The 26727-nt window shown below is 48.1% G+C and overlaps 1 protein-coding gene across 4 annotated transcripts in view; it reads right to left on the bottom strand.

Moving 5' to 3' along the window:
* Frmpd1 (FERM and PDZ domain containing 1) overlaps window positions 1-26727 on the bottom strand; it is a 167029-nt gene that overhangs the window by 2462 nt on the left and 137840 nt on the right. For all 4 annotated transcript variants that reach the window (XM_087548952.1, NM_001107937.2, XM_087548953.1 and 1 more), the window contains 10 exon segments: window positions 25654-25761; window positions 21180-21275; window positions 14830-14955; window positions 13087-13206; window positions 11968-12104; window positions 10050-10176; window positions 9795-9890; window positions 7775-7957; window positions 6848-6995; window positions 3056-3871 (listed from right to left, as the gene is read on the bottom strand). In XM_087548952.1, the coding sequence (XP_087405078.1) occupies window positions 3056-3871; window positions 6848-6995; window positions 7775-7957; window positions 9795-9890; window positions 10050-10176; window positions 11968-12104; window positions 13087-13206; window positions 14830-14955; window positions 21180-21275; window positions 25654-25761 (1957 nt within the window).

The raw sequence follows: 26727 nt of genomic DNA, 5'->3' as shown, positions 1-26727 counted from the left end.
CCATGCTTGGGTAAGCACACTGGCTTGTGTGGACTCAAGTCCTAAACCTTGGACAAGCTAAATTTCCACTTCCCCAGTCTCCTCATCTGGCAGACGGGGATGATGATCCCGGTAGACATTTTTTGTTGCTTGTCTAAGACACATTTACTCCCTTTTAGTTATAGTATGCTAAAGTTCTTGTTGGGGTGTGACACTTCTCCAGTGGTTGAGCTCTGGTGGAGATCAGTGGTGCTGGGGATCTAACTCAGAATCCTATGCATGCTGGGTAAGTATCTAATACTCATACTATTCTCAGACCACAGAACTGTTCATTTACAACAGTGAAGAGATGACCGTCCAGGAAGTCAGCTACAAATCTCCAGAATCTTTTTTTTTCTTTTTTTTTTCTTTTTTGGAGCTGGGGACCAAACCCAGGGCCCACTGAGCTAAATCCCCAACCCCTCCAGAATCTTAAAAACAAACACATATTATTTTTAAAGATGTTAGAGAGATGGTTCAGCAGTTAAGAGCACTGGATGCTCTTCCAGAGGACCTGGGTTCAATTCCCTGAAGTTCCTTGGCACACAAAAACACCTGTAACTACACTTCTAAGGGATCTGATGCCTTTTCTGGCCCCTGTAGACACTACACACACACATAGAACACAGACATGTATAGGGGAAACACCCACAGATATAAAACTGACCTAAATAAAAAAATAAATGTGATGGTTCATGTCTATAATCTCAGCATTGAGGAAGCCCAACAGGTTTAAGGCCAGCCTAGGCTATATAAGTTTCTAGTCAACCTGGGCTACAAACATATCAAGAGTGCAACTCAATAACTGTTAATAATAATGATGATGATGATGATGATGATGATGATGATGATGATGATAATATCGTTGTTTTCAGGCATAATTCCCTGACAACACAGCCAAGGAATTCCGCTGCAAAGACTTCTGGCCTGGCTGTCAGTTCTTCAGGCTTGTTGGCAGTTATAGGCTTTGTGTTCATCAAACTTTTCTTCATGGTGATATTAACTCACCCCCAGAACTGCTGCTTCTGTTGACATTTTACTTTACATGTGAAGGGTGTGAGGGTGCACGGCAGGGACTCTGTCATGAGGGGTCTGTGCTCGATGTAATGATCTTTCTCAGGAGAAGCAGTGTGTGAAAAGGTCTTGGGATTTGGGCAGAAGGAATCAGGATCGAATGTTAGCAAGAACTCAGAGTCTTAGACACTCCAACCTGCGTGTGTGGGACTGAATAGCTTATCAAATCCTAGGCTGCCCCTCAGACCTGCCACATCAGAATTGCTGAAGTTAAACACCGAGGAATTGACAGACTTTAAACAAGGTTCCTCAGGTGATTCTGATGTGCAACCATGTTTGAGAGGTGCTGTCTCAACTGCCGGCATCCACTGATGGTGAGAATTTGTGGAGCTCACAGTGATTCAGGAGTGGACCTGAAACCCAGGTACGAGAGTCCCAGTTCTAGGCTCTGTGCTTAGCACTGCACTGACCCCCCAACCCCTATGGAACTAAGTTCTGGACTGGGTCCCCATATAAGAGTCCCAACTGCCCGTTGTAGCCACACCCATCATCCTCGTATAAGGGCTAGCCTAGCAGGGTCAGAGAGCGCCCAGGAGGAGGTTAGTGGGGTTGTCTGGTGTAGGGCAGCATATCCATTGCTGTTCTAATCCCATGGTCTACACAGAGAGTTCAAGGACAGCCAAGAGCACACAGTGAGACAACAACAGGGGAAACAAAGGCCAGTCCCGAACGGGAAAAAAAAAGTCAAGGTAGACGGTGGTGAGTTCACTCATTCATTTAGTGACAATGCCCAGGTACTGTGTGCTGTGGACACTTTCCCTGCACACGAGGAGCCTTCTCATAACCATACAGGTGAATGTGTAACTGCAGGCAGTACCAAGACAGAGAGCCACCACTGCTGGCAGAACTCGTGACTGAGATGCACAGCTGGCCTTGGTCTGGTTAACCTGGAAAATGTTCTCTGCAGATGGGAACCCTTGGCTAAGACTGGACAGCCAACCAGCAACCAGGTGAAGACCAGGGCAGACAGAGTAACAGGTGCAAAGGCAACCAGGTGAAGGCCCGGGCAGACAGAGTAACAAGTGTACGGGCAACCAGGTGAAGACCAGGGCAGACAGAGTAACAGGTGCACAGGCAACCAGGTGAAGGCCCGGGCAGACAGAGTAACAGGTGTATGGGTAACCAGGTGAAGGCCCAGGCAGACAGAGTAACAGGTGCAAAGGCCAGCTAAGATGAGGGAAAGGGGGAGGGAACAGGAAGGGAGACAAACAGCCAGAGGGAACCACACAGAAAGGGCCCCTTAATGAGCTGAGCTGGCTTTTCTGCCAACAGCCATGAGAACCACAAGAGGGCAGTATCAGCGAGGCACAGGAGAGGGCTGAGTTCAGGCCACCATGTCTGCACTGCTTTTCAGGGTTTTTAACCCCAGAGAGTAGAGACAGAGTTCGTGTGACCTTTTGTACATATGTGTGTCTTGTAAGATTTTCTGGTTAGCCCAGGAAGTCTTTCTGTGTGGAAAGACTTTACATTGGTGTTTGTTTGTTTGGGATCATGGATTCTAGATTAAAAACTTCTCAATCTTAGTTGGGAGACCTACGAGGAACCCAGCCAACAGATTCCCAACCTTCTGAGGTCAGGGACCCTTGGACTCCCTAAGGCCATCAAACACCACTGATGTCTTGTTGCTCCAATGCCCGATTTCAGTATCCCCAGGGTCTGTAGTGGCATAGCTACTCTCTCTCCTGGGCACTCCATTCCTTTCTTTGAGTCCTGTGCACCTGACAAGGCCCAGCCCATTTGACACCTTTTCTGGGACACCTTCCCTGGTTCCCACAGTGGGATGAATTCCTCTCATTGCCCACCGTTCTCCAAACCTCCGTTGCAGCCCTGACTCAAGGCCATGAGGCTCCTAAGTTGGTCCACGGCCTCGAGAGTAGAGGAGACTGTATCTTGCTCTCATGCTGGCCCTGGGTTCTTAGAAGCCAGCTAAGATCTGCTGGGGTGGGAAGCGTTAGGGGCTCACCTGAGAGTGTGTCTGGCGGTGTGAGCTTGTCAGCTGCATCATAGTATTCCTCATCAGAGCTGCCATCCTCCAAGGCCAGTGTGGGCAGAGCAGGCAGGGCCAGGGTTTCCAGCATGGAGCCAGATTGAGTCTCCATCCAGTCCTGTGGGCACCACGGTGGAGGTGCAGCTCCCTGCCGGGAGGTTGTGCTCTCTGAGCCTGAGTCACTCAGGTGGCTGCCTGGGGAGACGCTGGAACACAGGCTATAGTAGTCCGTCCGGCTGCCCTCATACAACCTGGGGTCTAGCCTGCCCATGCTCAGTTCTGGTCCCCAGCTGCAGGCCTCCGAAGCAAGGCTCTGGGGGCCTTCTATCTTCTGGCACCGAGGAGTGGCATTCTGGGCCAGATCCAGCAAACACAGGAAACCACTGGTCTCGACCCTGCTGTTTTCCTCTTGGCTGTTGGTATCAAGGTCCTTTGAGAAGCCTGGTGGGCCGAAGTGGAAGAAGCTGGTCCCGCTGGAGGAGCATGCATCCAAGTCATCCTCTTCAAGGGCGTCCATGGACTCACTAGACCCACTGGTCCTGCAGCCTCGGCTCTCGGTGTTGGCTGAGTCCGATGCCTCGGATTCAGCACTGTCTGTCATGCTGCTGGCCCCGCAGGTGCTTGGGCCTCTCCTGGTCACCTCAGGTGTGGGGCTGTCTCCAGGCCGCTGCTCCTCTCTGACGAACGGTCTGCAGAGGCTCAGCTTCACCAGGCATCGGTCAGAAAGGGGCTCCAGTACGCAATCCACTTCAGAGGACTCCTCTGAGTCGCTGCAGGCCCTGGACTCGTAGCCTATGATAGACAGGACACTGAGAGTTACGAACTGACATTCAGGTCTGCCAGACACCTGTGTGTCCTGCTTCCCGTTATCCTGCTGCAGGGGAAAACACAGGAAGTGACTGACCTAAGTCATACTAGATTGGACTAATGCCAAGACCCGAGGATGCCACACCACTGTGCTACCTGCCCCTCATCTCTCTGAGCCACCTAAGGAGAGAGAATGAGTCCAACCTTTTCTTCCAAGGAGACCTCTCTGTCTGTCGAGGAGTGGATATTGTTTCCTGTCTCTCAGCTTTTCCTCAAATACCTCCCCTGTGGTGTCAGAACATCAAAATCATATGGAGAACCGAATGTCAAATGCAAACTAGTTGCTTTCCTTGAAATGCAAGCCAGAGAGCAAGGGGAGATGCATCTGGCTGTAGATTCCTGGGAAGACTAAGAAGGGTGGAGAGAGGCAGCATCAGGCTAGGCTTCCTGTTTTTCTCCCAATAGCCTCTGGGATGATATCCCAGGAACCTCTCCTTGTCCACTGCTTGGTCCTTCCGCCTTGCTTCTCCCTACAGCAAAGGACCGAAGTTCCCTCACGAGGGATTCTCATAGTGTGGCCTTGCTGCTCCTATCACAGAGAGGCCCTGATCCCTCTCACAGTGTGTCCTCACACTGTGGCTCTGATCCCTCCCTTGTTTCAGCCCTCACAGTACGACTGGTCCATACCCTAGCAGACTGGCTGTCCTCTGCAGCCTTCCCCGACCTTGGTCTTGTGTCACGACTCCACCGTCCCTCTCCTCAAATGAGCTCTCCTTTTTCATCTGCCTGGCTCCAGGGTGTTCTTCAGGGACCAAGCCTCTGGTGCACGTCTCTGAACTGTCTCTAGTGCACAGTTCTTCCCACCACACCCTGCAAACCTGAGTCACTCACACTCTGTGCTGTTTCCCTGACGGGACTCTGAGTTATTCCTCACTCATAAATGCTTGGCAAAACCAAAGAAGGAATGCTCAACGCTCAAAGCTCATCACTTCCTGCTATGGTGGGCCCTTCAGATTCGTAGGTTTCATACGTGTGGATTTGTCCAACCACAGGCTCAAAATAGAGTAAAATATATCCAGGCTGAACATGTATAAGCCTTTCTTCTTGTCATGACAACTCCAAAAACACAGCATGACAACAGCACACCAAAATATAAATTACGGGGATACAGCTCAGTGGCAGAACATTTGACTGTAATATAAATTATGATATTTATATATTGTCGTATGTAGATTGTCGAGGGCTGTTAGCTGTTGCTAAGTGCTGACTCAGACAACCAAAGGTGGCCCTGCCAGCCGTGGGAACTGAAAAACCAGATGCTTCTCCATGGAGAAGACATTCTCCTGGGTAACCATCCTTACCCATCATGGTTCCCAGATAACTATTTTTACAAGGCTTCCCCAGTCATTCCTGCTGGATAACTTCGGTGCTGAACCTGCCGTTCTGCTATACGTTTGCTGCTTGCTGTTTCGTTCTTACGCTTGGTTGCTATAGACCAACAAACTCACTCATTCGAAACTGAATGTGCTGCTCTCAGGACCAGTCTCTATACGAAAAACATCCCTGGCACTGACAACAGGATAGCCAATCCAGAGTTTTATGAGAGGGATGTGGAAGGACGTGTGTAGTGACATTTCGGAATTTTGGGACTATAATATCATTTTAATATCAGGTGTAGGGATGAGGGGCTGCTCGGATTGTCCACGGCAGCTGATTTGCCTTGTTCTCTAGCAGAGGCGTGGTTTGCCAGCTGGAATTCTGGGAACTTTTCAGAGGCTATATAAATGCTAGAGCCCCAATAGGGGGTTGTTGATCGTCCAGGGGGAGAGGTGGTTTATTAGTAGTTGGTAGTTGTGTTCTCTCTCTCTCTCTCTCTCTCTCTCTCTCTCTCTCTCTCCCTCCCTCCCTCCCTCTCTCTCTCTCTTTTTCTCTCTCTGTCTCTCTCCCTCCCTCCCTCCCTCTCTCCCTCTCTCTCTCCCTCTCTCTCTCTCTCTGTCTCTCTGTCTCTGTCTCTGTCTCTCTCTCTCTCTCTCTCTCTCTCTTTCTCTCTCTCTCTCTCTGTGTCTCTCTCTCCCTCCCTCCCTCTCCCATTTCTCCTCTATCTAGTGATAGAGGTGAAACATGGGGGATTAAGGGTGGGAAAGGGAGAACCCATAAAGTAGCAAAGACTGGCTGCAGACGTGTATATAGGTTATATATAAATTATAGACCATTTCATGGAAAGGATAGAACAACATGTATGAGTTTTGGTAAGCACCAAGGGTTGTGGAATCAATCTCCATGGTTACCACAGATAGCATGGATGACTGCATCTCTTTTTCCAATCATCAGTGCTGGGACACCTATGTCTATTCTACCCGTGTGGAGGAAATGCTATGTAACGTAAGATCCTGAGAACCACAGTCTACGTCCACATCAGCAAGACCATGCTGGCAGCTGGCAATGGTGGCACTGGTGGGAGTGTCAGGCACTTGTTTCTGGTCAAGGTTTCCCCTGTGGAGCAGCTGTTAAACATCACCAGGACTGCCCTGGAAGAGCCACATCAATAGAACAAAGCCACCTGGGAACCTATTTGTCTCCCCTGCCCTTTAATTTTTCTGTTCCCCACCCTACTTCTCCACTCATTACATGGTATAATGTCAAGTCTCTTTTGGCTCCAGGCACCCCTTTCTTCTAAGTGTGTAAGGCTGAGAATTTCTATCAAAGAGAATGTGGCAGTGTGCAAAGGCTCGGGGAGAACCGAGCCACCCACATTCTAAGTGACATCTCCTTTTACTGAGAAATAAGATACAGCAGATCTTAGAGTCGATTTTGGGAAACTCTACAGGGAATCGGAGACCTAGCATTCCTTGGCATTTGGGAGAATTCCAAATACTAAGAAAGCGCCCCTAATATTTAAGAAAGACAAACTGCTTGGTTGGAATAAACAGACCTGTCCCAACAGGGGAAAGAGCACCTCACCTTCTTCAGCAGACACTCGGTGAGTCTGCTGTCTGTTTCCAGACCAGAGGAAGACAGGGTTGGCCGGGTCTACAAACAGCCTGTAGTACCCAGCTATCAAGCAGGTCAGGTCTTTTGCACTGCTGGATTCCAGCAACAAAGTCAGAACCTGAAAAGGCAAATAGAACATATCTTTTCGTAGAGGACTGAGATACAGGGCCTTGTGGGGCCAAGGAGAGATACCAAGCCACATCTGCAGACTGGCCCCTGATGATCCATACACACGTGCATGCCCACACAAACCTGCACGCATGCGCACACCCCGACACACGGTGAGTCCCCATGCCTAATCCTTACATTGTCTCCTTTCTTTCTATCCTGCCCCATACACCCTGCCTTCATACAGCTAGTCCCTTAAGGACCTGACCTCTCACGGGGAAGGGAGGAAGAAAGACAGAGAATGAAGACAGGGTGGTAAAACACAGTGCCTTTCTTGAGCACAGTGGATGAAATCAAGGGAGGGGACAGTGACCGCAGGACCTCCCAGAAAGGGCCTAGGCTGGGCTCCACCTTTTCCTGTGGTAGGTCAGGTCTTTAAGGGTCAGGGTGGATGAGGCAGGGAGGGGATGGCAGAGTAGAGGATGGAACAAGAGACAATGTATAGATTAGGCATGAGGGACCCACTGTGCGTCAGGAAGCATCCTGACCTATCTACCCATTTCAAAGAGTGCAGAGTTTTCCCATCAATCAAACGCACGGCCCAACAGACAGAACACAGCCTTGCCAAGAGCTTCTTGGGGCAATGCGGGCTCTATTCGCTGCTCTCCATATGAGGCCTTTGAGCCAGATCGGCAGTGGGCTTTATTACTGCTCAGAGCTCGTGGAACTACCCTAGAATATTCTACACCAAAGGCCAGGAGCCGGACTGAAAAACCCTTCGGCTGTTACCTTGACGTCCTGAAGGTAGATCTTGACCACGCTCACTTTCTCAGACTCTTCCGTCAGCTCCACACGGCTGATGTTGGCAAACTCTGCCAGCGTGGACATGATGTTGAGTTTGCTATTGATGATCTGGCTAATCCCATACTTGGCCCCCACCAGAAGGGCAATGTAGGATTCTCTATCCTGTAGCTGCAGAAGAGGGGAAGGGAAATCAGTTTCCATTCGAAAGCTTGGGAAAATATAAACACACTGCACATGATATCTCTACAGGTTTTTTTGTTTGTTTGTTTTTGGAAATGGTTTTGCTGTGTAGCCCAGGCTGGCCCCATAGTTATGGCCCTCCAGCTGCACTCTCCAGAGTTCTGGGCTTATAGTATGTGCCACATGTTGCTTCTCTCTCTGCCAAGTCTGTTTCCTACTTGTGGTTCTCGTCACCATTCCCTGAGATTACTCCTCTTGGGGCCCACCCATAGCTAAATTAAAAATAAATGTATCTCCTATAAATCTTTATTTTTATACTGTATTAAAATTATGTGTATAATAAGTGTGTCTCTGGGTACTTGAGTCCAGTGCCAACAGAGGCTGGATTCCCTGGAACCGCAGCTACAGGCAATTGTGAGCAGCCGAGCGTAGGTGCTGGGAACTGAACTCAGGTTGTCTGCTAGAGCAGTGAGTGCATGCCCTTAATCCCTGTAATCCCAGCGCTTAGAAGACAGAGGCAGGAGGATGAATTCCAGGTCCACCTCAGGTATACGGGAAGTTTGAGGCCAGCATGGGCTGCATGAGACCCTGTTCCAACAAAATCAAACAAACAACAAAATGTTATCTAAGGAAAGCCTCGGCCTCCTCAAACCAGAGCAGCGTCTCTCCTCCATGTGGAACCCAACCCTTCTGTACTCTGAGAACACTGGGCACATCTTGCTTATTTCAGTGACCTATGCTCAGATTTCATATTCCCTGTTAGGTTCTTCAACAGTAGAGTCTGTATTATTTTATATTTGTAGCCAGCCCTGTGTAACTGGCTGCCCTTTCCTGGTATCATTTCTATGAGACAGGAGAAGTAAAGGCAGGTGTGGGATAGGAGGGCTGGAGCCTGAGGGGACATAGAGGTTTTCCAACCCCTGCAGACCCCTGTTCTGCGATCTCATCTCTCTCCTACCTTAGGGCCTCATCCTTATACACAGATTCTTTCCATCCCCCCACCCTCCAATTCCTCTAACTACCTACTTCTCTTCTGCCTGTGTTATGAGGCCAGCAGTCTCAGTGGGCTCACCCATGACTAAAAAAAATAAAATGCTCTGAATTCTTTCCTTACTATTTGTCAAAAAACAAACAAAAACAAACAAACAAACAAACCCTCAACTAGCCAATAAGCTGGAGCGTTCTGGGGCTGGTGACATGGTGGAGGAGGGGCTGGTGACATGGTGGAGGAGGGGCTGGTGGAGGAGAGTCTGTAATCTGTACCCGTGAGCTCTGCTTGCTTTGCTTCTGCTAGGCCGAGGCTCCACAAAGGAAGCAGGAGGAATGGGCTCAGGGCAGAGAGCGCTTCTCCTATGCTTGTCTCAGGCCCACACCTCAGCTCATTTTCTGCACCATTAGGGCCCAGACTGGCAACCAAGCCAACGGTCCCATGTATCCTGGTCCCTGTTGTCCTCATGGACTGAAATCCCTAGGTTGCTGCTTGCAACAGACTTCACCCCATTTGTGCTTCTCTCCCACTTTCTAGCCAGGCCCCATCCACCCATCTGAGAGGCTTCTTCTTGGAAAAAGATTAAGCTAGCAATAGTGGACCTATCTCCGGACCTATCTCCCCCCGCCCCCAGCAGTGGCCATAGCCTGCCTCATGGCTTTGTCTTGTGGGGTAGCTAATTTCATCCTTGAGGGCAGAAATTACAACTGACTCAGTTCTGCCTCCCCTAGCATCTTCCACAGGGCTAACCTCAAGTCAGTGCCCAATAAATATCTGCTGGTCTGTAAATATTCAGGGTCCTGGGCACGCAGGAGTCTATGGCTGTCTGCTACATACCATCAGAGTAGCATTAAAGATTTTCCCGCCATACGTCTTGAGTTCTCCAAGGATCTGAAGATAATTTAAGCGTAGCTGAGCAGCAGAAATAAGTTGCTTTAATAGACAAAAAGAAAAAGAAAAAGAAAAAGAAAAAAAAGATGGCTGAAATCAGAGTTATTTCTTTGCCTAAAATCTAGGCAATGGTAAAAATGATTCCCCTAACATTTCCCATCAGAAAGCTGGGCCGGGTTGGCACAGGCTAGGCTGCCTTACCTTCTGCCGGGGTTCCAGCAAATTCTGGTTTCTCTTCATGTGGAAACTAATGGCTTTCTTGATGTCTTTGCCTTTCATATTTCGGAGTAAAGTTGGAGATATAAAATTCTCTATTCCCCAGTCTTTCCTGCCGTGAGACATTGGAGACAGGGAGACTCATGTTTACGTGTTTACATTGCACTCGGTTCTAATGAAGAATAATTCAGATCTAGAGGTGACATACAGTAGTGAGGAGCACCTTCTCTAGTGGGAGGAACAGAGACAGGCATAGAGACAGACGTGTAGATTCAGAAAGAGAAAAAAGAGAAAGAGAGAGAAAGGGATGTCTGTGGTGGTTTGAATAGGTTTGGCACCCATAGACTCATGTGTTTGAATGCTTGGCCCGTGGGAAGGGGGCACTATTAGGAGGTGTGGGCTGGCTAGAGTAGGTGAGGCCTTGTTGGAAGAAGGTTATCACTGCGCAGGGGTGGGGAGACTTTGGAAGGGGGGTGTCTCCTAGTGCTCAAGTTCTGCCCAGGGTGGAATCAGAGCCTCCTCCTGGCTGCCTGAGGGAGACAGTCTCAAGATCAAGATATAGAACTCGAGGCTCCTCCTTTGGCGCCGTGTCTGCCTGCACAGTGTCATGCTCCCCACCATGATGATGATGACTGAACCTCTGAAACTGTAAGTTAGTCACAATCAGATGCTTTCCTTTATCAGAGTTGTCTTGGTCATAGTGTCTCTTCACAGCAACAAAACCCTAACTAAGACAATGTCTGTATCTTCAGTTATCTCTCTCTATATCCCTCTATTAAAGGAGAGACAGACAGAGTGGGGGTTTTCCCCATAAACGCACATGATACACATTAGATACACTCCACGTTTAGGACCTCCTGACTGGCCTGGAAACTGACTGGTCTTGGTGTGGGATATTTCATCAATCAAAGAAGAAGTTCTCAATCTTTTTTTTTTTTAATTTAAAATTCCACCTCATTCACTTGCTGTGTGTCTACACTGAGTCAAACTTCTAAAAAGGGGAGTCTGAACTGCTGTATTTTATCACGTGTGCACATATGTAGTGGTCAGAGGACAACTTGTGGGAGTCGGTTCTCTCTCCCCACCATGTGAATCCTGAGGATTGAACTCAGGCTGTCAGGCTTGGCGGCAGGCGTCTTTACCTGCAAAGCCTTCCACTAGGCCTGCTCTTTGTCCTTTTAATGACAAAACTACGTGGAGCAATCATCCATATATAAGAACAACTCTCCCACCCTCTGCTAGGGAGCAAACCCAGCGCCCTGGGATGCTAGGCAAGCACTCTGACACTGAGCTGTGTTCGTGGCCAAACACTCTTGCAACAGAGCGCACCTGCCAATCCCCGAGGCTTAGCTTTAGAACATCATTAGCCTAGAAGCCCCAGAATCCCCGTAGAGTTGCTCCTTGACACATTATACCAGGGAGCTGTTCTATTTTTAACACCCGACTTCTCCATACGATTTTGATACCCAGACAAGCTAGAGCGGAGACCTGGAGAGGGGCTTAGCATAACGGATGTTAGTTCTCTGAGCTAAGAATCAAGAGGAACGAGGAACTTAGGACTTGAAGCATCCCCCATTTGGATAATGAAACAGCATAATGAAACAGCAATTGGTTCACACCTGTTGGAAAAATTAATCTCCAAGACATCCCTGCCCTCAGAAGTTGTCTACTGATGGCCTCAGACATTCTTTCAGGGACTGGGAAATTTACAAGAGGGACTCTGTGTTACTGCAAGAGGAAATGGCTTCTACCCAGACAGGGAGCCAGCCGGGCTGGGTAAAGGGAAGAGGATGGTGAAACAATGGCAGATGGGTGAGTATCAGCTTTCTGTGGAGTCTGGCCACCCTGTCTAGGAGCCAGCAGTCACAAAATGTGACACAGCTGGCCACCCGCTGCCACTCACTCTATGTACTTCAAAGAGATCTTCTGTGGCTGGGCACAGGCATAGATCCGCTCCTGGATGTGCAGGGCTGCAAGCCGGAGGGCAGAATTGCACTTCATCTCCACGGCAAAGCGCTCCTGAAGGACATCACTGCAACTCTGCAAGGGATTACACAGGGCAGCTAGGCAACAAGAGAGTGCACACGGTACACCCCCGCCCCCCCCAGTTCTCTCCAGTCAGAGCAGCAGGATCAGCTTTGAGGTCTTGGCTCTGGGACCTTAGTTACACTCAGAGTCTCTAAGCATAGTGTCTCCCGTTGTTAATGGCATACTCACTCCCTGCCTATGTGACCTGCATTATATGCAGGAGTGTGAGCATAAGGCACGCTGTGCTGTCGCATGCAAATATAATGCATTGGGGGTGTGGCGGCTGATATCACTGTTTTCTTGCACCATTTTTGTAAGGCGGGCCAGCCTCACACCCAAAGGGGCTGTAAACTGGTGATATCTCCCAGATGATTCCTCCCATCCAAATGACCAAAGCGATCTCACTCCAGGTAACAGAGGGCAGGGCCAGGCTGGGAGTCAAGAAGCCAGGTTTCTAGCTGGACATGGTGGCAGACGCCTTTAATCCCGGGACTCAGAGGCAGAAGCAGGGGGATCTTCAAGGCTAGCCTGGTCTACAGAGCTAGTTCTAGGACAGCCAGGGCTACACAGAAGAAATACTACCTCGAAAACCAAGAGGAAGGGAGGAAGGGAGGGAGGAAGGGAGGGAAAAGAAACTAGGTTTGGCCCTACTGCTAAGTGGGGACATCAGAAGCCCTGGCTACGCAATCTCTAACATGAGTTTCTGCAGCACTAAAGCCCCATCCTGCAACATAAGCGGAAAGGAAAAGGATGACAGCCTTTAATAGCATTGGGAAAACGTATCATCTACATTGAGGACTAAGCCTAAATTTGATTAGTCTGCTGCAAATCTCCCATTACAGCGACTCGGAGCAGGAATGAGAGGGAGGGATAATGAGACTCACTGTCTTCTAAGGACAATCCCTCGGGAGAGTTGTTTAGCCGCCACCAACCCAGAATAACCCAAAGTACATCCTTGAGGACGCTGGTGTCCCAGGAAGCACAGCCCGGTCACCTGTAGGTAGAGATACTCAAAGGCCACAGGGTCTTCTTTGAGCAGGTCCAGGGGGTCCTTGGGGACAAAGCACACCCTGAAGAGGCAGCGGGAGTCCTGTGATTCTTCCCTTTCCACCACCTGCCCAAGGTAAAGAAGATACAGTGACCTGGCAGCTCTCTATAAAGCAGCTTCACAAGGGACAAACGAGAAAGGGAGGTAGGCCACTGTTCTAGTTCAGTCTTTCCCCAGACAGCACAGCCTTCCCTCTAAGCCTGATTCTTTCCCATGGTGTGGAAAGTGAAAGACTCAAAGAGTGTTTTGTTTTGTTTTTTGTTAGAGAAATTCCTGTCCACATCTCAATGCCCTCCCAGGGACAGTCTAAGAACCCCTGTCCACATCTTAATGTACTCTCAGGGACAGTCTAGGGACCCCTGTCCACATTTTGATGACCTCTCAAGGACAGTCTAGGAAACCCTGTCCACATCTTAATGTCCTCCCAGGGACAGTCTAGGAAACCCTGTCCACATCTCGATGCCCTTCTAGGGACAGTCTAGGAAACCCTGTTCACATCTCGATGCCCTCCCAGGGACAGTTTAGGATTATTTGCTTTGTGGTTTGAATGTGAAGCTCTCCTCCCGCAGCACGTTTAAACATGTGGTCTTGGATGGGAAGGGCTGTCTTGGGTGGGAGGGGCTTCTTGGGAGACTGTGGAGCTTTGAGGAGGTGGAGCCTGCTTAGAAAGAGTGCTTTGAGGCCCTGGGGTATATCTTGGGTTCTTCCTTTTCCTATCTACAATGTGACCAGCTGTGGTTAGCTCCCACCATCATGGAGGACTGTTCCTGTTGCCATGCCAATGATGATGTGTTGCAACTCCCAAACTCTGAGGCCAAATAAACCTCTCTCCTCTCCAAGATGCTCCTGACAGGGATTTTATCCCAGTCAGGAGGACAGAATGCATGCGGGTTTTGACTTCCAGTGATGATGGAATTTGCACTATTCTGCACTTTATTATTCTTCAAGAGTTTGCAGCAGTTGGAAAGTGGTGACCAGGTCCTAACTCATTTGCAATGAGGTAGGCTGAGTGACCTCCAAGGTCAAGGCTTCCCCGCTCTATCCCCCTGCTGACGAAACCCTCCCCTTCCCCAACTGCAGACTGTCTACTGATCTTTTCATAGTTACACACCCTACAATGATTTGTTGAACTGACCCATGTTTGACTTTAGAGTCTGTGCTACAACTTCGTGCATGCCTGAAGGACTGGGAGGCACAGGAGGACTGGCTGTTTGCCCTGTCCTATCACAGAGGTTGCCTCTCAGTGGGGCAATGTCACAGAAAGGGTTTTGGACAAAGCAACCAATGTCCCCTGATAGTTCTGATACAGCAGGTGCCAGGAAAGATGATCAAAGCTGGAAGCAAAAGACTTTGTCAGATATGTGACCAGGGAAAACCACCTTAGCCTGCTAAGCCTCTAACTCCCCACCTAGAAGATGAGCATCTTGGACTATTCCCTGTGTACCTCATAAGAACAGAGAAACCAGGGGCTGGGAATTTAGCTCAGTGGTAGAGCGCTTGCCTAGGAAGCGCAAGGCCCTGGGTTCGGTCCCCAGCTCCGAAAAAAAGAACAAAAAAAAAAAAAAAAAAAAAGAACAGAGAAACCAAGCCCGAGTCTTGCCCTTCTTTCCCTGGGCTGAGTACATGTACTTGATCCAGCCCTGAAGTGGCTAAGCTGCCTGGCCTTCAGAGTGGGGTGGGTCCTCCTACCTGCTGGATGAGCTCCTCCTCATGCAAAAGGTGTAGGCGGGAGATGCTGTACTGTTCTTCCAGGGCCAGCGCGAAGTACTCGATACTTCGGATGGACAGCTTCTCCTTCACCGTGAGGATGATGTCCTGGCAGCAGAGGGGAAGAGGGGTCACCCAATGAGTGGGGAGTCTTCTAGGGCCTTCTTACAGCTTCCCCAACATCCAGGAGAAGAAGCTGGTGCTGCTGTGTCCACCGCTAACACAGGCATGGCCCTAGCTCCCATGTTGGATCTTTACAGCCCTGCACCACTCATAATAGCAGTCATTCTGGCTTTTCCTGGGGAGATACCAGTCTCTTGCCCCAGTGTCTGGACAGAAACTCTCTGGAGTTGCCGGTCTACACCATTGCCTTCTGGACAGAATGCTACCAGTTTCCTCATGTGACTATGAGATGTTGGCTTTAGTCTCTTCCTCTGAAATGGAAGATGACAATGCCTACAGACTGACCAGATGGACCTACAGACTGACAAGATGGAAAGACAGATAATGCTGTGCTAAGGCTCCACAGCCGCCAGGCCACTGTTGTCCTTTCTCTCCAGTGTCCCCTGTCATGGCAGATGCTTCAGGCACTCACAGACGTTCTTCCCTCTGACCTATACACTTTCTCCATCATTTTCCACAAGGCTGCTTTCTGTTCTTTTAAGTTTGATTTATATGTCACCTCTTCAGAGAGGTCCCATATGGCTACTGTATCTAAATGTCACCCTGCCTATTATTCTCAGCTGCGGGAGGATCTTGGTTTGCTTTGGTTGGGGATTGAACCTATGGCCTCCCCCGCTGAGCTAAGTCCCCCAGTTTCTGGGGCATGTTTAGTCCCCTCAGCATTATTTAACATCCATTTCTTTAATAAATGATGTTCTTTTTGTAGAAGACAGTAAATCAGGTATGTGAAAGGGTTCTAGGCTGAGACTGAGCCTCCTCGGTGCGTGGGTACACTGTTGTTCTCTCTGCTTTGGTAGACATCAACACCTGTCAGCCGGACCGCTGTGTGCATTCATCCCCCATGGAAGGCATTTAGCCCACTCCCTGGCAGGCAATGTTCTATATAAGCTCACCTCTAGTATTTGTTCTCTTGTCCATTTCCTTTTACCTTAATAGACAGCAACTCCCTGAGAGTGGACTCTCAGTCAGGGTTTCTGCTGCTGTGATAAACACCATGACCAAAAGCAACTTGGGGAGGAAAGGGTTAACTCAGCTTACACTTCCACAGCACTGTTCATCATGGAGGAAGTCAGGATAGGAACTCAAATAGGGCAGGAACCTGGAGGCAGGGGTTGATGCAGAGACCATGGAGGGGTGCTGCTGACTGGCTTGCTTCCCCTGTCTTGCGCGGCCTGCCTTCTTATAGACCCCAGGACCACCAGCTCAGGGCTGGCACCACCCACAATGGGCTGCACCCTTCCCATCAATAACTAATTAAGAAAATGCCCTACAGTAAGATCTTAGGGAGGCATTTTCTCAGCTGAGGTTACCTCCTTTCAGATGACTCTAGTCTGTGTCAAGCTATAGTAAAACCAGCCAGCATAGTCGAGGTCTGTTACACTCCAATGTTTGTGGCTCAGCAATGTGTCACCTGATCAGCGATCGCTGTGGATGCACTACAGAATTCAGAACCCCAGATTTAGAAAGCCCTGACTGTGAAGAGCTGCCTGCTCGCCATGACTCCTCCTGCCCACCAGTGAGTGCCCTTACTGCTGGCTCCGGTACCCTCCATAACTAAAGCGGTAACTAAGTGCTGAAGCAGGTATCTATGTCTGCAAGTCGATATCATTAATTAGGTACCTACTGTGTGCCAAGCACGGTGCTCACCACTGCAGACAGTCCCATCACTCTCTCTTAACTGTACAATTAGGATATTTGAACGTACGCACTTTGGGCATTGCAAGCCATCTGCTGAATTTATGAAAATTGTTTTTATTTTGTTATATTTCATTCACCGATTTTCTGTGCCTGTTTGTGGTTGTGGTTGTACTGTGGAAGTCAGAAGACAGTTTGCAGGAATCTGTTCTCTCCCCCCACCATGTGGGTTCTGAGCTCAAATTCAGGTTGTCAGCTGTGGTGGTAAATGCTTTACCTGCCGAGGAACTTCACTGGCTGGTATTACTGGTCTTCGACTGGGTAGCAAAGCTGCCCTTGACTCTGATGGTCCCTTCTCCATCTTCCCCTTGCTTTGGAAACCCATACATATCTCCTGTCTTGGGGCATCCAGAAGTCCTTCACCTTGCACCCAGAGGGGTTATCAAACAGTAGCCAAGGGACAAATAGAGCTCACTGCTGACTCTGTCATTAACATTCACGAGAACAAAGCCACACACCAGCCACTATGATAGGAAAGTTGAGAGTGACCCGGTGTCCCTCAAAACCTAAAATATTTTATCTGGTATTTTATCTTGTAGATTTAAGCATGGTTCTCAATTTTTCTAATGCTGCAACCTTTTAATACAGTTTCTCATGTTGTGGTGACCCCCAACCATAAAATCATTCTGTTGCTACTTCATAACTGTAATTTTGCTACTGTTATGAATTGTAATGTAAATATCTGATATATGCAAGATATCTGATGTGTGACCCTTGTGAAAGGGTCATTCAACCTCCAAAGGGGTCATGACTCCACAGGTTGAGAACCACTGCTCTTGAGGTCCTCAACTAAGTTTACATCTGTGTTGTTTTTCTTTGCTCTAGAACATTCAAGGCTTAACAGGGTTCAATGGCCAAAATCCAAATTCAGTTTAATAGACACTAAGTATCAAGTGCTAATGGAACCATTCCTTCAATAGTATCTGCCATCCTCTTTTTAATGAAATAATGTCTCAGTCAGGCAATGGTGGTGCACATCTTTGATCCTAGCACTCAGGAGGCAAAGACAGGAGGATCTCTGTGAGTTCAAGGCCAGCTTAGTCTACAGAGAGAGAGTTCTAGCAGAGCCAGGGTTACGCAGAGAAACCCTGTCTTGAAAAAGAAAGAAAGGGGCAGGGATCTCAGGACTGGAGAGATGGCTTATAGTTAAGGGCTAATTCTGTTCTTGCAGAAGACCTGAGTTTGATTCCCAACACACATCACAACCTCTTGTAACCTGAGTTCCCAGGGGATCCAACACCTGTGGTCTCCATGGGTACTGTACTTGTGTGTACACATCTACACACAGGCAGACAAACACATACACATAATTATAAACAACAAAGAAATCTTTAAGAGTCTCACACTGTCGTCCAGGCTAACTTTGAGTTCATGATCCTCCTGCCTCAGCCTTGAGTGCTAGGATTGCAGGTGGACAGCACCATACCCCACTTCTCACTTCATTTCCAGTACTTTTGTCAGTGTGCCCTGCTCTCAAACATCCTGCAAACTTGCCCATCTCTGAGTCTTCGTTGGTCCTCTTCCCATGCCCGGAAGCATCCTGATCCCACTCTAATCCACTGCTATCAAAACCTGTCCATCTTTCCATGTATGCCATGGCCCAGCTGTTTCCTAGAACAATTAACAGTCGGCTAGAAGTTTTCTCCCTGGAGCCTGCACGACATCATTTCTGTGACCCTTTCCTGGCCCTAAGCACATGTATCTTGTCTCCATCTCCAATGCCAACCCGGTACCCCAGGCTTCCTCACAGGATAACCCTAAGCAAATGGTTTCTGTATTAGCCAACATCCAAGTGACACAGAAATGTCTGACCCACAAGTGTCAGGAACTCAGTAAACGTTAATGGGTCAAATGACATTTCCTTCCGTCTAGAGATGCTTTTGCCTGTCTCTGATTCTTTCTGGGGAGGGGAGCAGAGTCTGGCACCCCAGGATGGCCTTATACTTGCTATGTGACCAAGGGATGATCTTGGAACCGCCACCGTTGAGTGCTGGGATCACAGGCATGAACCACCACACCCAGTCCACCCAGCTCCAGAGGCTGCACCCGAGGCTTTAGTTTGCTATAGCTCTGGTCTGAAGAACTCTTTTTGATTTAAGAATCTTCTTCCCATGGTGAGAGGTGGGAAGGAGAAGCCCCAGGTGAGCTGAAGTGACTTTTCCTTTTTCCCTGACAGGATTTGTGTAGATTCATTGCTCTCCCTGTTATGAAGAGCTAAGAGATTTGCTTTATAAACTTTGGCCACTACAGATAAGATTAGCCAGTGTTCTACTTGCTAAGCCTTTGTTCACTGTCCTAACTCTATCTTCTTAATTCCTCTGTGATATGAACTTTTATTGTAAATCCCCTCAGGGTATTTCCGGCTTTCACTGAAGACTTACTTGCCCTCCTCCATTCTACTTTGATCACAGATGACTGAAGTAGGACCCTGCCTGATTCACTCACAAAGCTTCCCTTCTATGGCAGAATAATGGAGGAGAGGTAAGCCCCAGCCCAGAGCTCGGCAGCAGAGCAAGCTTGATTATAAACCAGCAGATCAGAGCATATTGGGGACCTATGAGGCCCGTGTGCCTACCCACGAAGTGCAGATAATGCTAGTCAGTCACCTCCCAAGGTTTCTGAGGTGTTAAATTAGATAGTACGAAAGGAAGTGCCCAGCGGAGTGGCTGGCATGAGCTAAATGCATCCAATTCTCCCTCTTGTTCTTCCACTGGCATTGGAGCTTCTGAGTTCTGAAGCGTTTTCTCTAGCGTCTCCTAAATTCCAGGAAGGTAGAAAAAGGCAGGGAATTTGGAACAGCTTGAAAATTGCCAAAGTAAGGTGACCGAGCCAAATATTACATATATGTTTATGCACATGTATGTGTGCATGTATGCACTTACCGTGTTGACGTTTTGTCTTTTACTGTCTATCGCAATGCTAAGTGTTGCTCCCCCAAGACTGGAGTTGGCACATAGTCCCTGGGACCCTGACCCCGAGTTAATAGAGATTCTGACAGCCACTATCTGGGCAGAAGAGACTTAGGTGAGGCTGCGGTTTCGAGGGCTTGCGAGGGAGATCACCACAAGGAGGAGCAGAGGGGAAAGAAGCCTCAGTGGAACAGGAGGAGAGCCACCATGGGTGAGGGCCAAGGACGTGTCTCAGAGGGCTGCCCCGTTGGATGGAGAGCAGCCGGGATGGAATATAGTAAAAAGTAAGGATAACCTGGGGTTATCAGCCATGTGCTGCCTAAGGCACATTTAAAGATATGAAGGCTGCGTGTGCCTTTCATCTGGGTGGGTAGAAACCACTCGCATTTATTACTATATTACCGTCAAGTATCTATGTCTTGGCTACCATCTGTAACGTTGTAACATTGTACTGCATCTCTCACCTCTCATCCAACCCCTTAAAGGGCTAGGTTCTTTATTTAACTTCCAGTGTTTGTAAGATGGAGCCTCTCTATGTAACCCCAGATGTCCTGGAACTCAACACATAGACCAGGCTGGCCTCAAACTCACAGAGCCGTTCCTGCCTCTGATTCCCGAGGGCTGGGATTTAAAGGTGCGAGCCACCACACCCAGCCCTCATGGCCTTTACAGTCTCAGAAACAACAGTTTGCTTCTTCACTGCAGCCGTTCCCTGACACCTCTTCCTTCTGTGCTCAGGAACATTAGGGCCACTTCTCCCATGTAGACAGTACTCTCTGGTATAGGAGGCCTTCCATGGCTATTCCCCGTCTAAGAGAGCAGCCTGTGTGCACGCTTCGCCGGATAAGGTCCACTGTCCTGGTGTGCACTTCGTCCTCTGTCTGCCTTTGTGGAACTCTTAGTTACCCTACCCAGCTGCCCGGGTGCATTCCCCTGCCTGGGCTGATGCACCGGCCTGAGAAAGATGCACGTTTGTGGCCCATGCGCAATGTACTCATCCCATCTTTTGCCTCATTTAATCCTCTCTACACAACTGGAGTTTCTGGGATGCCTACCCTCTCTAAATGTGACTGAAGGCTCTTGCAGTCCTTTACTAGGCTCCGTAACCCCTCTCTGAGAATCTCAAGTGAGGAGTTGGTTATGTCTAAGAACACGCAAGGGCCTGGGGTTTGTCCTCACATCCCGCCTTTGGCTAATTTGGTGTTTGGGTAGCAGGTGGAGGCAGAAACAAGACGTTGGGAAGCCTGTGGTTAAGGATGAAGGTGTAGGAGAAGTAACATGACCTTGGATAAGCCACTTCACCGCGCTGAGTCCCGAGTCCCTCCCCTGCAGGAAGTGACAAAAACAAACACCCCCGAGTCTCCCCCAAAACCATCTTATGGGTGGTTATGTAACTAAAGAGTATACTATGGTACATATTTTGTCATGGGCATGCATGCTGCTGAGGGCACGAGCCCACCAAGGCAGAGAGAGGGCAAGCTGCCTGGTGGTCCTTTGAGTAACTTTCCTATGGAAAAAAAAAGGGTTCAGATTTATCTTTAATACCTTCACAGTTGTGTTTGCCTCAAACTTGAAAGCTTTGGTCTGTCCGTTCTCCAGGTACACCTTGAGCACGTTGGGCATACAAAGCAGAGAGTTCCCCTGGAAAACACAGAGCAGTGTTAAATGCTGACACACTCTTCTGGCTCCTGGCATACCAGTTCCTAGCTGCCCGGCACTGCCAGTTTTGGAGAGCTAATTGCTGCTTTTTAGCGTTTGGGAATTTCTCCAGGGGGATGGACTTGCTTTGTCCAGGAAAATGCATGAGAGCCACTCAGTGTGATGGGTAGAAGGAAAGGAAGGCCGAGTCTCGCCCTGTCAGAGCACTGCAGGGGCCTGACAATGGCTCACAGCTGCTCACTGGTGTATATCTACTCGGTCCACCCATTAGGGACACAATTTCAAAACGATGTTTGCCTGGGTAGTGGTGCACGGCTTTAATGCCATTCTAGTACTAGTACTTGAGAGCCAGAAGCAGGTGGATCTCTGAGTTATCGGCCAGCCTGGTCTACATAGCGAGTTCCAGGACAGCCAGGGCTACACAGAAAAACCATGTTTTTAAAAACAAACAGGGGTTGGGGATTTAGCTCAGTGGTAGAGCGCTTGCCTAGGAAGCGCAAGGCCCTGGGTTCGGTCCCCAGCTCCGGAAAAAAAAAAAAGAACCAAAAAACAAACAAACAAACAAACAAATGCTGACTGGTATCTGAGCTCTTCACACGGGCCCTTTCTCTTCCTCAGACCCTTCCTTGTGGAGCTGGCCTGGAATGAGGGAGGAGTTAGAGGTGGAATGCTTCCTTAGAGCCCACCTCCCCATTGTATTGTCCTAGCTCTCTGCAGTGAATCATCAGGAGCAGAGGGCGATGGATGTTCTGCACTCCCCTGATCCCACCCATCACCAGTAAGGACCCTGCCACTCTTCTGGGGCTTTGGGAGTCAGAGGAATAGGGCTAGTCTTTAGTAACTCCATGGCAATCAGGATTCCTGGGAGCAGGGCAGCATTGAGGGGGGGGGTTCCCCAAGGGTCAGCTCCCATTTAGAAAATGACCTCTGAATTGAGCTGAAATTTAGAACTGACATCCTCCAGAACTAGGGAGAAATTCTTGAGCTCCCTCACAGGCTTTGAACCAGGACTGTCTTTGTGTCTCAATGAAGAATCTGGGTAGAAAGTCTAAATGGGTAAAGACTCATTCCCTTCTATTCTGCCTCCAACATACCTGGCAGCATTCTCCCTGCACTAGAGTCTGCTAAGTACATAGTATCAGTGCTCAGCTTAACTTTTTTGGGGGGATACAGTGTCTTTATTTACAGAGGTAAGATTGGATACAGTGTTTGTATTTTTGGATTAAGGGTCCTGGGTGCCTTTTTGTCACTTGTCCCTTGACATATGAGAAGAAGAGGAATTAAGAAAATGCCTCCAGGTTAACACCTCTGTCTCCTGTGCAGGATACGTGTCGACCCGGAGATCCCTGTAATAGATCTCCATAATAAACCTCGCCTTTGCTTATTACAAAAAAAAAAAAGAAAAAGAAAAAAAAAAAGAAAAGAAAAGAAAAGAAAATGCCTCCATCCAGGTAAGTCTCTAGGGCATTTTCTTGGTAAATGATCCATGTATGAGGGGTCAACCCCCAACACCCCCAATTCCCCACCCCCATGGTTCTGAGGTGCATAGGAAAAACAGGCTTAGCAAGCCAGCAGAAGGAATTTGACAGTAAGCAGTGCTCCTCCTTGGCCCCTGCCTAGGCTGCCTCCAGATTCCTGCCCTGGGTTCCTGCTCTGACTTCTCTCAGTGCTGGAGTTGTAAACAGAAATAAACTCTTTCTCTCCCAGTTGCTTTTGGTCATGGTATTTAGTCACAGCAACAGAAACCCTAACTAAGATACTCTCTAATACCAAATCACACTCAGCCAGGAAGTGGGATGTTATTTCAAGTTTCTGGCTCTGGGTAAAAAAAAAAAAAATCTCATTTTGGATTTCCCACTTGGGGGCTTTTCTCCGTGGTACATTATAATTTGTGATTTACAAGGCTTAAAAAAAATACAGCCCTAACATCATAGAGCTCCCACCATTTATCCTTCCTTAAAGCTTTTTTCAATGTGTGTCTAAATTTGTACATAGATTTTAGAGAGCTGATAAAACAGACTATGCCCAAGTCTATATTCTTTTATTTTTATCCAACATTTCATATATGATTTTTATGTAGGCTTACTCTTTACCATTGTAAAGGCTTTAACATATTTTAAGGAACTGAAATAACCAGGTCTCTATTCTAGACACACAGCATCTTTCTGGGTTTTGGTTATTTAAAATACTGATACTACAGCTATCTTCATTACATGCTTCTCTTGCATTTAAATCTCTCTATATTCTAAATTTATACAAGTGAGATGTCTGGGCCATATTTCACGGGAGATATCAACTTGCATCGTTTTCCCCTCCCTCATGAGCTTATGAACTCTATTTACAAAGCCCCAGTGCATGCAGGACCGGAACCCTTCTCAGCACCCAGGCTGACATTTTTTTTCTTCTGATTTGTGCCCATTCACTAATGAGCTGGCAGCTCACCAGCTCTGCCCATCGCTTCCTAACAGTTCTCCTCCTTGTCTCTTTAACTGTGAGCCAAGCCAGACCCATTTCCAAAGCTGGGCTTTACTAGACTAATCTAGAGTGATGTGCACCCTCAGAGCTGACTTCTTCTCACGGTCGAGGGAGGTTTAATCAGTTTTTAGATGCTTCTGAGGATGGAGCTGTGGGTTACAGTGACACGAACTCCCTGGCTTTGCTGTCTCTCCTGTGGACGGCTGGTGCCGATGCCTATTCTTGGAGCCCCAACCTTCAAGCTTCTCAGAGACAGACACTTTGGGGTACGCCATCCCCTAAACTGCCCATCCCTACTAAAACTCGTCAGCAGTTCAGTAGCCTGTTTGGGTTTTAAAACGCGTCCTTCCCTTGGGTTTTCAGAACAGACACGAGGGGATGAGGGATGAGGGTCATTTTTAAAGCCACAGTCCGGGCTACCTGGTCTATACCTGTGATGCTTTCTGTCCTGAGCTGCTTCTCATCCCCACCACTCAGCATGCACATGACTGCAGTATGCAAGTCGCCTGCTTCCTGGCCTTTTCGCTAAGATTAAGTGAATGCACATGTCCAATCTAAATTTAATCTTCAGAGAGGTTCAATCTATTTTCACAAGTGTGGGCACCCAAGAGATTCGAATCATTGCTGACAGACAGCATCCCAGGTTTACCCTGATTGATGTATTAGGCCTCCACTGGCCCCTTCCTGAACAAGCCTACCCTTTTCTCTCAGGTCTCACTGAAGATGTGCTCTGTCGTGTAGCAGGGCAGAGAGAAAATAAGGTCTTTTATATGTGGACCAGGTGACCTGAATCCTTGGTTTAAATGGCCATGGAGCCCAAATCCTTCAATTTCTCTGGATGACAAGAAGTTTTGACTTGAAAGTTTTAAAGCCTAATACTGATTGCTGGATTCAGAATGGCAAAAGTTACCAGTCATTTTATAACATATGAGTAAATGTGTCTTTATCATAAATCCTTATTTAAGACATCAATCTCAAGATAGGAAATGGATCTGTGGTTAAGAATGCTTGTTACTCTGAGTTCAGTTCTCTGTACCCATAGGGTGTTTCTAAACATTAACTCCAGTTTCAGGAAATCCACTGCTCCCTTCTGGCTTTTGTGATCCCTCCAACCCCTGACATACATACACAGAGGCACAGAGTATAGAGACCAATACAGACACATACACATAAATAAAAATAAATAAACAATAAATAAACCTTAAACGATCCATCTGAAGGCTCAAATTTCCCTTATCAAACATGTCTTTTTACAGAACACCCCCACCTTCTCCCATCAACCCTGGGTTTTTCTATATAAAAATGACTAGAGATCATGACCAAGAAAAAACAAAGAAATGGCATCACACGTGTCCAGGCTCCTGCCTTTTCTTACTTGTGATTGAACAGTTAATTCTCTTACTCTCTAAGTCTCTGTTTCTTCTTTTATTACAATCCCTCTGCAGGATAGAAGGACTAGGTACAGAAAAGGTTTAAACTCAGTAACAGAGTTTCAATAAGATGTTGGGCTCTTATCAGCAGATGTTAAATCAAATAAAGAAAGGAATCCCAGCTACCGTCGCCCCATTATTTTAGCAACATATTATTGTTTCCTTTCATGGGGATAGTAAGCTCATTCATGTCGAGAACTGGAATCTCCAGACGCATCACGCATCACCGCAGGGGAGTGGCGTTGGTGGCTGATCAGCCATACTCAGAACTGGTTCCTCAGCTCAGCCTTGGCCCAGGGCTCCCCTAGCTTCCCTTGCCCTGCAGAGGAACTACGCTCAGCCTCCAGCAAATGCCCGTCAATCCCTCTGCATCCTTTCGGAAGATTCCAGAGTGAGGCACGTGCTATAAGACGGCTTGCCCACCTCAGCAAGAACTCCCATCTCTGGCTACTGACCTGGCTGTGCCCACTGACCAGCACCTCTTCAGCGAAGTGCACCTTCACCGGGTTGGTCTTCAGCCGGGCCCTCTTCTCCTCAGTCAAGAAGGACGACTTGGGGACTCCCTGAAAAATATTAATGTGCTTTGGAACTGCACCATCACAAAAGCGTTTGCATCTTTTTAAACACACACACACACACACACACACACACACAAACACAGCCTTATGGTTGCTATGGACTCATTAAAGGGCATGCGGAAGGAGGGCACTCCATTTAAAGATTTCTTTTCCTAGCATCTAGGGAATCCAATCTAGACAATGTTCCTGTGTATCTTAAATGGTTGGAAACTCCAAACAGCAGTCAACTAATGGTGACAAACTGAGACAAACAGGGCTGGAGAGGGAACCCAAGTCCCAAGGTTTACCTCACAAGTTGTGAAAACATCAAACACAAATTCTGATGGATGGAAGCGTGTGTGTGTGTGTGTGTGTGTGTGTGTGTGTGTGTTCAGGTACATGTACAGAGACCTTGGAATCAGGCTTTGTTACCCAAAACCTAGGATCTGAACTCTAGTTCTAATACATGCATGCATGCGCGTACACACACACACACACACACACACACACACACACACACACACACACACACGACAGACACATACATATAAATAAATAAACTTTAAAAATAACAGTATGATCAGCCAGGCAGTGGTGGTGCCTGCCTTTAATCTCAGCATTCAGGAGGCGGAGGCAGGTAAATCCCTGAGTTGGAGGCCAGCCTGGTCTACCGAGTGAGTTCCAGGCCAGCCAGGGCTACACAGAGAAACCCTATCCAGAGAAAAACAAACAAAGAACCAACCAACACCCCCCCCCCCACTCCCCTCCACCCTGAAACAAAACAAAACAAAAATCCTTCCCAAATTGTATGACTCTGGCTGTCTTTGAGCTTCTCTGAATTTTAGGCTTTTAGGAGCTAGACAGAGCTCTCTGAAGCCTGTGTGAATTGTGACTGGCTTCTCTTGACTGTTATCTTCAGGATTCTCTCTCTCCAGAAGTCAAATGACTCCTATTAGCTGGTATGATTTGATG

This window comes from Rattus norvegicus, chromosome 5 (assembly GCF_021556685.1).
Source record: "Rattus norvegicus strain SHRSP/BbbUtx chromosome 5, alternate assembly SHRSP_T2T, whole genome shotgun sequence".
Taxonomy (NCBI): Eukaryota; Metazoa; Chordata; class Mammalia; order Rodentia; family Muridae; genus Rattus; species Rattus norvegicus.
Note: the sequence above shows the minus strand (reverse complement) of the source record. Positions and strands in the feature narration are given on the sequence as shown.